This window comes from Rhododendron vialii, chromosome 4a (genome assembly GCF_030253575.1).
Source record: "Rhododendron vialii isolate Sample 1 chromosome 4a, ASM3025357v1".
In the NCBI taxonomy this organism is placed as follows: domain Eukaryota; kingdom Viridiplantae; phylum Streptophyta; class Magnoliopsida; order Ericales; family Ericaceae; genus Rhododendron; species Rhododendron vialii.
In genome coordinates this window covers 732,123-744,781 of record NC_080560.1, presented here as the reverse complement: position 1 = coordinate 744,781, position 12,659 = coordinate 732,123, and the positions used below count along the sequence as shown (strand labels likewise).

Below are 12,659 nucleotides of genomic sequence, written 5' to 3'. Positions count from 1 at the left end.
GGATTTCAATGGACATTATCATCAATCCAGAAGAGAAACAAAGACAAACTACCAAAGCCTGAAAAGCACAAACAGACGCAAAAATATTCTCAGGAAAATGTGGACAGAAAACCACACCAGAGATACCAAAGCCAAAGAACTCAGAAGAAACCAGCATCCACAGGGATTTTAATATAATGAAATATACTAGTATATTATGATGAATACGGAAAGATAGAGCCTAAACGTCAGTTGCAACAACAAAAAACTCTTAACGAAACCCCGACAAAAATTCATCACCAATGTAATACCAACGCAAACATAGAAACGTTTAATCTTTTCTACTTTCCTTTCTTTGGTAGAAAAACGGGAAAAAAAGAAAAGAAAAGAAAAATAATTTACATCTGTAACCTACTCATGAATTGGCTATAAACTGATGATGACCCATTTGGGAGCTGGTTCAGGGGAGGTTCTGAAAGAGGCTCTACCTTTGGTTCGCCTTTTGGCAACATGAAACCCATTTCATTCACCAAGCGTTGCTGACCTAAATACGGATGGATGGGCAGCATGCCTTGGTTGTGGCCCAGTCCGGCCATTGCCAAATTGGCGAGCCCTGGTTGGTTCATTCCATAAGCAAAGCCATGGGGAGGTCCCAACTGCTGCTGCCTTCCAAATGAACTCATTGCAGGAGTCCTATCAAATCGAGCCATGTTGTTGTGGACTTGAGACGCCTCGGGCCTGTGAAGATGGGCTGGACCGGAAGCACCAGGTTGGGCTGGCCCATTGGTTGAGTTAACATGACTGCTGTTACGAGCAGCTGGAACATCGTGGTTGTGCTTCCCCTCGTACGTAGTGATCACCGACTTGAGGTCATGCGAAGCCCTTTCCACATGTTTCCTTACTGTGCAGCCGGCACTAGTGCACTTATAATAACTCCTGCAACAAACAGTAACCATTGATTTTTCCTTCCCTGTTCCTTCCTTTCAAAAACGGCAATTGAATTAATTCTACAATTTTGTGGCATAGGTATGTGAGGGAGAGATTGACGAAGAATTGAGATGACCTTGGATTTGGATTTCCTTTCACAACTTTCTGCCCGTACTTGCGCCAACGATAACCATCTTCAAGGATATCCACCTCGCTGGTCGTTTGGACCACGACTCTAGGCTCCCTAATAGCTCTGGTGGCCCCACTCATTTCTGTTGCATACGCTTCGATTTTCCTGCAACAAACAAAACAGTGGCCGGTATCACCCACCTGGACAGTATAGAAAGTGGATGGGAGGCCGGATAATATATCACGCTTCTCCTTAATAATCATAAGAAGCCTTGAGGAGAAAATAAATAATTGAACGACTGCTAGGGACTTTGCCCCGGTTTTAATCTGGCCCCCAAGACTGAACGGTGCAAAAATCCATGCTAAAATCTTCTAGCAAGACGTCATGCTCAAGGAATTTAGTTCAGGAAAGTCCAAGTTAGTTTCATCATTTAATTTCCATCCTAGGCTAGACTCGGTCATGTGACTCATGTGTCCTTTTGTGTGCCCTTTAGGGGAAAATGCACTTTATTGAGCTTCGTTCTAACTTCTAAGATTCCTTCTTCTTTTTTTAATAAATTCTATCCGGATCAGCTGGAAAACCAAACTTTTCTGCCCCACCAATCAAGAATCACCAACTCAGCAAATACCTTCTTCTCCCACCCTTCCCTCTTTTCCTGCCCTTTCGCTCATTTCCACCGCCTCTGGGAAGAACCACTGCCGCTGGCATGACCTATCTATCGTCCACCATCAACCTCCTCCACACTACTCCCTTTAAAACATAACCTTTGCTACCAAAATCACAGTTTACCAGCTAAACCAGTAATCCCAAATTAAGCCAACCACCAAGGGCAAGCAATACACACATTCTGCTTCCACCGAACAAAATTCAAACTCTTCTATTCGAACCAAATCGGCACCACTCCGTGCGAGAAAATGAGGATACCAAAAGCCGCTAAAATAGCCAACGGAACCCATATCCCTAACTTACCCACACACAATAAAAAACCCACATCCCTTATCTAAAAAAGGAAACCATCCCTTTAGATGCGTGGACACTAAATCTAACCAAATTGATCATCACCACCGCATCAAACATCAAAAACTGTTAAATCATAAGAATTACGTTCTTTTAATTATGAATCCTAACTTCGAATCAGAGATTTCCATCTTTGTCGACAGTCAATATCCATAGGTATCCCCAAAATGAACAAATGAGAGAGAGAGAGAGAGAGAGAGAGAGAGAGAGAGAGATCATGTGGCAATTGTTGTGGGAGAGGTGTTCAATTGGGGCTTTTTGTCTTAATTTCTTCTCAGATGCAGTGGAAATGAGAGAGAAAGGGCAGGAGAGGAGGGAAGGGTGTGAGAGAAGAAAGTATTTGCTGAGTTGGCGATTATGGATTGGTGGGGCGGAAAAGTTGGTTTTCCAGCTGATCCAAATAGAAATTACTCTCTCTATTTTTCTTTTTTTGGTAATAAAACACTAAACAAACAGGGTTTTATTTTGTAGAAGATGCTGAAGTGCATGACAAAGAAATGTAATTACCTTCTCTTCGAGTCAGATTCATCTCCTTCCCCATCATAACCTAATGATTCACTGCCATGTGTCCCTCTATCATCTTCGTCTTCTTCGTTCGTAAAAGTAGAACAGCCATCCACTGCATCACCCGATTCGAAGTGAACGCCAATCTGACCTTGCAAAGAATTAGGTCCATTAAATTCACCACCAACCTCGAGATTTCCATTCCTCCAGTCATGGGATCCACCAGCAGTTTCCTTTTGCATGATTGTCCACACTGGATCACCATCAGCACCAATCTGTGTTCCTGCTTGATCAGCAGTGTCAAGTTGCATTTCTGTTGTCAGATTGGAGGATCCAATGACTGATCTGCGATTGGGTGGGGGTTTCGGGTGATTGTGGGTCCCCTTGTATATGATTTCCGTAATGTGGCCCTCATGAGACCGTTCAACCTTCTTCTTGACTGGACAATTTGGATGCGTGCATTTGTAGTAACTTCTTGGATACTCGCTACCTTTTACTTGTTTTTGTCCATATTTTCTCCAATTAAACCCATCCTCTGATGGGGCACCACCACCGGCCATGGTGTCTCCACCACCTCTTTGATCTGCATCCTCATCTTGCTGGTCATCAGGTGGAGGTGAATGTTCTGCACTTTGAGACTGTACTTTAGCAGGTTCTGCACTTTGACAGCGAAGAGTGTTTTCGGGCTGAACAGAAACCTCAATGCTGGGAAAGTTTTGCTGTAAAAAGGCAATCATACGTAAAGAGTTGAAAATGGGTAATTCCTTATACTTTAGACAGTATATCAATCGAACAGATGCAGTGCTGGCTTCCTCTCAGCAAAAGGCCAAATGGAGGCAAGTAGAAAATCCTGATTACTCAACAAAAGCTACGGCATGTGGCTGCAATATTTGGATGTGTATGTGCGCATGCGCGCATTTCGGTGTGTGAAAGAGAACGTTATAACAAGTCTAAAGGCTTCCGTTGCATGGTTAAATGTAGAACCGAATTTCCGGAGCATACTCACTTTGCTTGCAGCACCAAAAAATAGAGAGGGGCTGGATTCTGCGATGGGCTTGAATGCAAATGATGAGGAACTAATGTCCTCAAAGAAATTTCTACTTTTATCAGAGGACTCTGTGATCAAGGTTGAGCTTCTGCTGCTACTACCAGGGGCAAAAGGGATCTTCCCCGTTGTTGGAGATGGCTGAACCTGCAGTGAAATGGGAATGGGCAATAATACTTCCGTAGATGCACAACAGGTTCAACTGTCAGTAAGTATAAATAAAGTCCTGTTGGCCATGCAATTTGAGGTGAAATTCAGGCCCATTCAATTGGCTGAATTAGATGTTCTACTGACCCAATGGAATTTCATTTCCGGCATCTGAATGCAACAACAGACAGAGGGATTAAGCCTCTGTGGCACAACCAGTCCTACAAACTGGGATAAGCAATACCTTGGGGAATGTAGAACTGCTATTCCCACACTAAGTCCATTGGGATTATTCATCATATAGGTGTAAATCCCCTCACGATCACTCCAGCCAATCAAACATGGCCATAACATCAAGGAAAACAAGAATTCATCCATAAGCTGTCTGATCTAACTAGTCACTACCAAAATAGGTTGAATTTGGCTCTCAAACCCAAGACATGTACTCACAAAAAACTACTAACAACCTAGTATTAGACAATTTTAAGCTTACCAGTGAATTCGCGAGGAAAACTGGAGATTCTAGCAGGGATGTCGGACTGAGACCAGGCGGAATTGTGAGGTAAGGAGACCTAACATCTGGGTCTAGTGACAGGTCTGCAGGTCTGATGCTTTCTGTATTCAACCTTGGAGCATTAAACCCAGCTCTAGCAGCCATCCGTTCCAAAAGACCTCCGCGTGAGCTCATTTTCTGGTCAGCAAAAGGATTTGATTTAGTCAATTGATCGCTGGCTCCACCAATTCGCATCCAATCCTTGTCATCGGTTTTGTTTTCTGCTGGAGATTCTAAAATTGATCTTGAGCTGATATCATCGCCCCACGCGGCTGAGAAAAAAGCTCTGGGGCTTGGATTGGGGGGCATCCAATCTCCCATCATAGCAACATGGTCATCAAACCCACCCATTGTATTTTTAATCCTCCTCCGCAGTTTATCAGCTCAAAATCAGGCCAGCTATGGAATCACGGTGGTGTGTGCAACAGAAGTAATCCTGATTTACATCATATCATATCCGAAAGATCAGAGCATAAACATTGAGCCAACAATCTATAAAGACTTCATAACTCATACAAATGCAACAAGGAATCTCTAACCACGACAGATATAGGCATGTCATTAGTAGATCAAATTGAAGAAATCTTTATAAAGTGTTATTAGATATGATGAAAATGAACCGATTTTAGCCACGAAAGACTCCTTTTTTGCCATTTTTAGAAGCTGGGAAGTCATAGTATACAATCCAATTATTTTAGTAGATTCAGGTATAGATTCCAATCGAAACAACCAAAACTGAAGGCTTTGATCAAGTGCAATTGCATAAAAATCAACAGCAGGCAAGTATTGATGCGAAATCCCGAATAGGTGTCTCACACTCTCACTTAATCAAATCAATTAATCCAAGGAGTGATTGTGGGACTCTACAGGAGAATCAGTCTAATAATTGGAAAACCCATGAAGAAAATCAACCAGTGGAAAATGATGAAAACCCTTAAAAGGGCCCCAGATGCACGCATGAAAACCACTTAAAGGAGATGTAATCAATCCGAAAATGGTTAAACCCGATTATATCATAGTTTTCAAAATGAAAGTTTAGCAAGGACATATAACTGCAAATAAACAACTAAATCTGGAAAATTGAAGAAGATCTCCAGGAACAAGTAATAACCCATCAAATAAGATGAACTCCACTGTCAGATTATCTAGATTATTTTTTTTGGGAAAAAAAACAAACGCAGAATCTTAGAGCTTATCAGATCTAGTTCATAAGGAGATTAAACGATCTACAACCATATACATCAAAATCCGCAAAATTCCTTTACAAGGACCATAAGAGTACCTTAAATCAGACAGGGGAGTCATAGATTACTCAGACAAGACAATTTCCCCCATAAAAAGCAAGACCCAAAGAAAAGGAGTAAAATTTGAAAGCAAGAAAACCCAGTACAAGACTCAATGATTAAAAAATGATGAGCAAAGATTAGTAGCTAAGTACCTGACAGCAACATATAAAGAGAGACAGTCAAAGCAGATATGGATGGGGAGGTGAGAAGACCCTCTTCTGAGTCCGACCTAATCTGATGAATTCTGCTTCATGGGTTTTTTTCCTCGTCTATGTGGTGTTACTAGTCTTTCTTGATAGGAAAATGAGAAACATCCCACTTTCCTTTTAGTTTTCTCTCTCTTGCTTCTCTCTCTCAACTCTCAAGGAGTATGATTGATGATGATGGAAATTGGAAAATTACAAAGGAAATACAAAATGAAAAGGAGAAAAAAGTGGGGTTTGTTTTGTGTGTTATGGTGGTCCAGAAATGCATGGGATCTTTGAAGTTAGAAAGAGGAGACATTACAGTTGTATACCCCTCCATATTTTCATTTGTTTATTTATGGATTTGTCCTATAATTTCCACTTCCTTGTGGGCCTTATATGAATTTTCACGCCGATAATTCGAGTTGTTTATTTTCTAAAATTTATTAGGTAAATCATTTTTAATTCGAACGAATCCTTTTAGTTGACCACAAATGCTAGCACAATCAATCGCATTTGTCTTAAGGCAAACGATGCACTTCCAGTCAATCCTGTTCACGTATGCAAATTAGACAGGGGAGACTATCGATTGGATTTTCTTAAAAATTATAATGGCAGAGGAGCTGAATCCCTTGGGCTATTAATGTCACATTTTTTATTAAATTTTTTTAATGCTAATTAAGCTATAATTAGTGGCGCTTTGACCTGCCAATCAGAGGAGGCAACATAGCCACCTACTGGATTGGGTTATTTTAACAAATAAATACGGAAATTATTAATTTACCCAAATCCGGAATTTCCGGCCCATTGAAGTTATTACTAAAAACTTCTCCATTTTTTTTTTGTCCAAAATTTGAATTGAAATAAATAAGCAATGCATAATCTTAACGAACCAACGTTTTAGGCAAACTTTGTTAGAGTTGTTACGCAGCTTACGCCTTCTTAGGAAAGCAAGGATTCAACTTTTGTACGAATTTTCTCGTTTATATATATAATCACTCAAGTAACTATAAACTACTACTCGATGTAATATGAAAATAATTTTGAAAAAAAGATCGAGACCGCTCCCTAATCTTGCTAAGAATCCATCCATAGTCCATACTATGTGACTCGGCCGGTTTTTATTTGGTTGGTTGTGTGTCCATGTAACACAATTATGATAATTAGTAGTATTGAATTTTACATTATGATATTTGTTGTAATTACTTGTCCAGAAATGTTGGTAACAATACTGGATTCGTTGTTAATATTGCATAATCTTTTCTCATTGAGCCGCATTTAACATCGATATAACCTTTGATTGAAAGCCTATGTCTTGTGGATTGTGACATATATAATACAGTAGCTTTTTATATCCTTCTTTTTGGTGTTGTTTGGATATTTTATTTACAAGGAAGTTCAAAGCTAGTCCCAGATATATATTTCATATCTAATTAGAAATTGAAATTCATGATTCGTCGTATACAAGTTGTAGATTTTGGTTAGCTAAAATAACTCAATTGGTTATTTGATTATCACAAGAGATTGGTCGAGTAAGAGCACTACAACCAATAACCGTCAAGCTTCCAAATCCGACTGTAATCGCCGGTAAATAAATCTTAGGATTATTGCAAGATGTGTAGTTACTATTACCTTCAGGACTCCATAATTGATCAAGGTCTGCGCAAACTAACCTAAATATCCTGGTTAAGTTCTTAGATATTATCAGGAGCTCAATGATTTCAATTGATGGAGAACGTGCAAATAGATGACTTGCAGGACTTGAAATTCCCATAAAAAACAAAAACAAAAACTCTACCAAATCAATATAATGAGTAGAATCAGGTATCAAATATATATATATATAAATAAATATAATGAGTAGAATCAGTCAACGAAAATGAGAGAAGATTACAAACATATAGAGATTGAGAACCAAAACCGTATAGAACCAAAATCTGGCACCGAAAAGATGGACATTACTTTGTCTGATTGTGGTGGCAAACTGCCAACTTAACTAGGGGATGACGCAATGACCAAAACTTCCACGCCCCAAACAGAAAAATTGTTCGTTGCAACTCCATTTTAGAATTCGCGTTAAGGTCAATTTATGCGTCCTTCGACTAATTTTAAGAGACTAATTCAATAACTAACATGGTATAGTATAACAATCGAGTCCAATTAATGACAATCGTTACTGCAGCTGTAGTACTAGCAAGCAATATATTAGTCATGTTCATCCAACTTTGTCCCTGAATCCAAGCTTGAATTTTGAAATAAAGTTGGATGTATCGTAAACACCATTACCGATATCCAATTAAGTTTTTTTTTTATACAAAAAACGTACATAAAGTATTTTAAACAAAAAAAAAAAAAAAAACGACTCTGATCATTTTCTAGAAACCCAAAATGGGTCCAAAATAGATCTATACCCACATGTACTACTTAAAATCTGTGTCAATATCCTTTATGTAGTAGGAATATATGTTCGCCAAATTTCCTATTGACCAAAAAAAAGGAGTATATATTTGCCCAAAAGTGCTACTACATACATAATAATCCAAACACAACCTCTCGCATACATGTAGGGTCCACATATACTAATACTTGTGGGTTCCACATGTGTGTGAGAGGTTGCGTTTGTGTTGCATGTACCATGAACAGATATCTATCTATACAGATTACAGACCCAGTCTCTCATCAGAAAAGCTAGTAATTAAGTAAGAGGCACAGGATGAGTAAGGCTCCGTTCCAGAAACCTTCTTGAAAAATAAGCAGCTTATTTCACATTTTCAAACTCAAAAATAATGTAAATAAAAAATATTTTTTTAATTTTTTTTGCATCGTATAAAAGATCTCGATGAGATTTTTCAAACAAGATCCATATTGCATATTTTTAAATTTCAATAAAATCATAATTTTTTAGCTTGAAATTGCTTTCTTAAAAAATAAGAGCTTTTTTTACGTTCCGGAACGGGGCCTAAGATTTATTTGACCAAGTCCTTGTCTCTGAGTATTGGATACTCCCCCCTTAACACCTCTGGGGTCATTGCTTTATTTTAGGATCAAACCTCGGATTAGGTGACGTGGCATGGACATAGTAAATCTGAAGAAACTTTTGTGTCTAAAAGTATTTTTCTACACACTTATTATTATTTTTCCAAATACTAACATCAATATTCAACTCAAAACTTTAAACTATTATTATTATTATTTTTCCAAATACTAACTCTCATGAACACATTTTTTTTATCGAACTCAAAAACTTAACTACGAGCATAGTCAATCGATCAAAGATTATATTACGTCATAATTTATTTGATAGCGACAAAATGTGGGATTCTGTAATTAAACATTCAGGCAGGAAAACAAAAGTTTATAACATTTTTTCACTCCCGGAAATTGTAGTAATGAAAGATTAATTTGCAAAATTACAGCACAGGAGGCGTACTACTTAATTGTGAACTCTATTTGATTTGGGTGGGAGGTTTCGAATCCTAGCAACTTATTCAAAAACACGTTGGGTCCTCTTTGGACACTGTCACGCGGTGTTTCAAAATTCTTCTTCATCACTAATTCATGCGGGATCCAAAAACAAAATAAATAAATCCCACTTTATTGTGTGGTAGAGTGTTAAAACACAACGTAATAGTGCTCCGAGACCAGGGCCGGCCCTGAGAATATAAGGGCCTAAAATGAACTTGTAGAACGGGTCCTACTGTTGAGAAATTCAGAATACAAAATAAACTTAAATATGATTTTTGTATTAATGTTGTTTTCTAGCTATGATATCCACTTTGGCATGGAAAGCTGTAGAAGCCTTTTTGTCTCAAGTTGCAACTGCTTGAATTTTCAAAAATAAAGGAGTTGAATTATTTACAAAACAAGCAGCAAAACACGTTAGCAACACTGGTCAACCACAAAAAAACAAATGTCTGGGCCACAGCTCACACAATACTAAAAAGCTAGACCTATGAATCTATAAGAAACTTAAAATATTTATTATTTAATCGAAACTGCATTGAAAGAGGGCTCTAGTTTTTACACATTTTTAGGAAGCTTAAGGCGTGAGTCTGTTGGACCTTAGCCCAATGCCGGCCCTGTCCAAGACTACCCAATGTTCACTAGTCACTCCTGTACTTGTGCATGTATATAGCTAATTAGTACGAAAAATGTCGGAGTAGTGTATTAGGAAAGACTTGTACTCAAATGTCCAATTTTTATAAAATTTACAGTACATATATATTGTTCATCCCCTACAGATAACATCATGTCATCAACAATAATTTTCTTGAAAAGCAAAAGCATATTGCAACATGGAATGGAAGACTAGAAAAGAGTACAAATTCTTCTTTTTCCCACAAAGAAGAAAAAAGGAGCGAAAAAATCAATTCAAATAGTATAGTTTAATCCCCTAGTTAGCAAGTTCTCAATTTCTTATTAATTTTTGGGTAAAGAATCCAAATTAGTGGAGAGGAGGAAGACCCAAAATCACCCATCACTATCCCTCCAATCTCTCTCAAGGGAAAAATAAGGGGTAAGCCTGTGTGATTCCCGGAAAAAGTGGAGAATGCCAAATAAAGCAAAGGGAAAAAGAAACCAAAAGAAGAGAAAGGAATAGACTCTTTTTTTCCAAGTTCAAACTAGCAAACCAAACTGGTCTTCCAGTCAATCGGACACCTTGACTGCAATTTATCACCTCCCAATCTCCCACCCACCTTTTTCTCAGTTTTCTTTTTGGGTTTCAAAGAATGAAAAATATACTCCCCTCAAAAAATAAAAAAGAATTAAAAATACAAAACAAGTTTTTAAACAAGCGTAAATGAAAAATGAGATTTCTCGGGGGCAATCAGAGGATTTGCCCGTTGTTTGTTTCAGGGTCTCAAAACTAGTCGAGGTGTGCAGAAGCTGACTCTGACATTTGGTTATAAAAATAAATAAATAAATGAGGTTAAGTTGAGCCAAGTAGAAGTTGCCAGGTCCATCTCTCCACCGCTGCGGATTGGCCTATGCTCATGGATAAGACAATTATTGGGCTGAGACAAAATTTCATGGGTCCCAAATTTGTTCACAAAAAGGGCAAGTATGCTAAAGCTACCGAATTTGTGCAGTCTATTCACAACAATCAGATGATTCTACCCATGAATAAATTGTGTGTTCGAAAATCAAATGAAAAAGAAACCCTATTATGGTTTCTTAACCATTCTTTTGCTAAATTCTTCAACAACCTATTGCTAACACAATTATGAATATTAAACGATATGGATCATCATCGCCACAGAACACAAACACACACAAATTTTGCTTCATAGTGTTGTTTACATCATAACTAAACTAACTTGAGTTAGAGTTAGAATACATTAGGGAACTGATTTTCGCGCTCCAAGATTTACTGCAGGCGCTCCACATTTTTGTTTTTATACTGTGATGTTGCTTGCAACATCAGTGTATATTTTGTTTTTACACTGTGATGTTGCCAGCAACATCACAGTGTACAAACAAAAAAGTGGAGCGTCTGCAGTAAATCTTGGAGCGCGAATATCAATTCCCATACATTAAAGTCAACTATATAGCATGAAAAAGAGCACATGGGCACATTCTGTTGAGGAGAAAATGACCAAAATCAAGGGGAGAAAATATTGGACATATCCGCAAAAAATTGTTGGTATTTGCCACACATAAATGAAATCAAAACTCATGTTGTCAATAACTTCTTTCTATGAAGCCCCTTATAAATTACGTAACAAAGATAGAAAGAAACTCCTCTATGGATACAATATTTTTGGATGAAAACTTCTCAAACCAGCCCAGCTGGCTTTGTGATGTGCACAATTCACGAAAACACACAATAACATTGTTGTGCAATCATAATGAGCCTATTTCGGGATCACTATAAGCAAACCAAATTGTTCACATACAAAATCTTGTCGAGAAGATCATCCCGGCGAATCACCCTTCCAATGGAGTACCTACTTTGGAAAGAACAATTGATTGTTTGACAGATAGTAGTATTTGTATTAGTTTGTACAAAAAAATGAATTTGAATCGGCAAGCCCAAATGGACTGAATCGGCAGGTAGGCCGTGGGCCTAATGGACAGCACGTTCAGAGCCCTACAACTGTGTTCCCGAATAACTGTTTTTCCCATTGGCCCATTGCTAGCCAAACCAAGCTTTAAGGTGGTCGAGCTCGGCTCGTACGAACCTAGCCTAGCTCAAGCAACTCGAGCCAACACCAAATACTTGCACTCGAGCTTGACTTGTTTAGTACTTCGGGTGGATTTGGCTTTAAAAGTCAAATATTAACTTATTTTGTCTTTATTCAAAAAAAATGGCATTTGTTAGTCTTGTGCTAAATTTTTGTGACTTATTGATTTGTCTCGGCGAAAAGTATAAAATTTTAATCTAAACTCGTAATTTTTTAAAAAAGACAAATAAGTTTAAAAAGTTGTCTTTTTGACTTACTTTCGTCTTTATTAAAAAAATCATAATTTTTTACTTTTCCTATTCGTCTTAATAAGTCACAAAAATTTGATCCAAAATAAATCAATGCGAATTTTTTTGAATAAGAACAAAAAAAATAAGTCGCTTAGCCTTTTAATCTAAATTTACCCTCCTCCATCAAGATTTACGAGCTCGATGTCAATAACGAGTTGAGATTTTGTAATTGAGCAGAGTTACAAACTTACAAGTTACTCGAGCTCGATTCTTTGTTAGGCTCAAGCTAGAACTCCACTCCGTTGACAATAGAGATGAGCCAATCCGGAGTTATGACGAGCCGAACTCTCGAACTGTTTGCAAAAAGTTCGATTCGTTTGCGGTCTGTTCGCAAAGAGCTCGAACGGTCCCCCAAGGGGACACACAACCCAACGAGATAGGGGGGCCACCTTCTTTTAATGGTGCGTTTGA

The 12,659-nt window shown here is 38.1% G+C and overlaps 1 protein-coding gene across 3 annotated transcripts; it reads right to left on the bottom strand.

The window, feature by feature from the left end:
* Window positions 1–174: 174 nt before the first annotated feature.
* On the bottom strand, window positions 175–6,080 carry LOC131321869 (probable WRKY transcription factor 2). 3 transcript variants are annotated; one of them, XM_058352842.1, is made up of 6 exons: window positions 5,741–6,080; window positions 4,243–4,738; window positions 3,564–3,749; window positions 2,561–3,276; window positions 1,043–1,201; window positions 175–915 (listed from the first exon to the last, which is right to left on the bottom strand). In XM_058352842.1, the coding sequence occupies exons 2-6, from the start codon at window positions 4,651–4,653 to the stop codon at window positions 378–380; spliced, it is 2,010 nt and encodes a 669-aa protein (XP_058208825.1). In that variant the 5' UTR covers window positions 4,654–4,738; window positions 5,741–6,080; the 3' UTR covers window positions 175–377. The 3 variants fall into 3 exon arrangements, with proteins under 3 accessions (XP_058208825.1, XP_058208827.1, XP_058208826.1); XM_058352844.1 differs by having other exon boundaries at window positions 4,243–4,440; window positions 5,741–6,047; XM_058352843.1 differs by lacking the exon at window positions 5,741–6,080 and adding an exon at window positions 5,585–5,734.
* Window positions 6,081–12,659: the final 6,579 nt, after the last annotated feature.

Coding starts and splice junctions, on each gene's coding strand:
- LOC131321869 (XM_058352842.1), bottom strand. CDS start 4,653: ATGGGTGGGTTTGATGACCATGTTGCTATGATGGGAGATTGGATGCCC. Junction 3,750..4,242: donor TTTTCCTCGCGAATTCACTG/GTAAGCTTAAAA, acceptor ATTTCACTGCAG/GTTCAGCCATCTCCAACAAC. Junction 1,202..2,560: donor GAATCTGACTCGAAGAGAAG/GTAATTACATTT, acceptor TGTTTGTTGCAG/GAAAATCGAAGCGTATGCAA.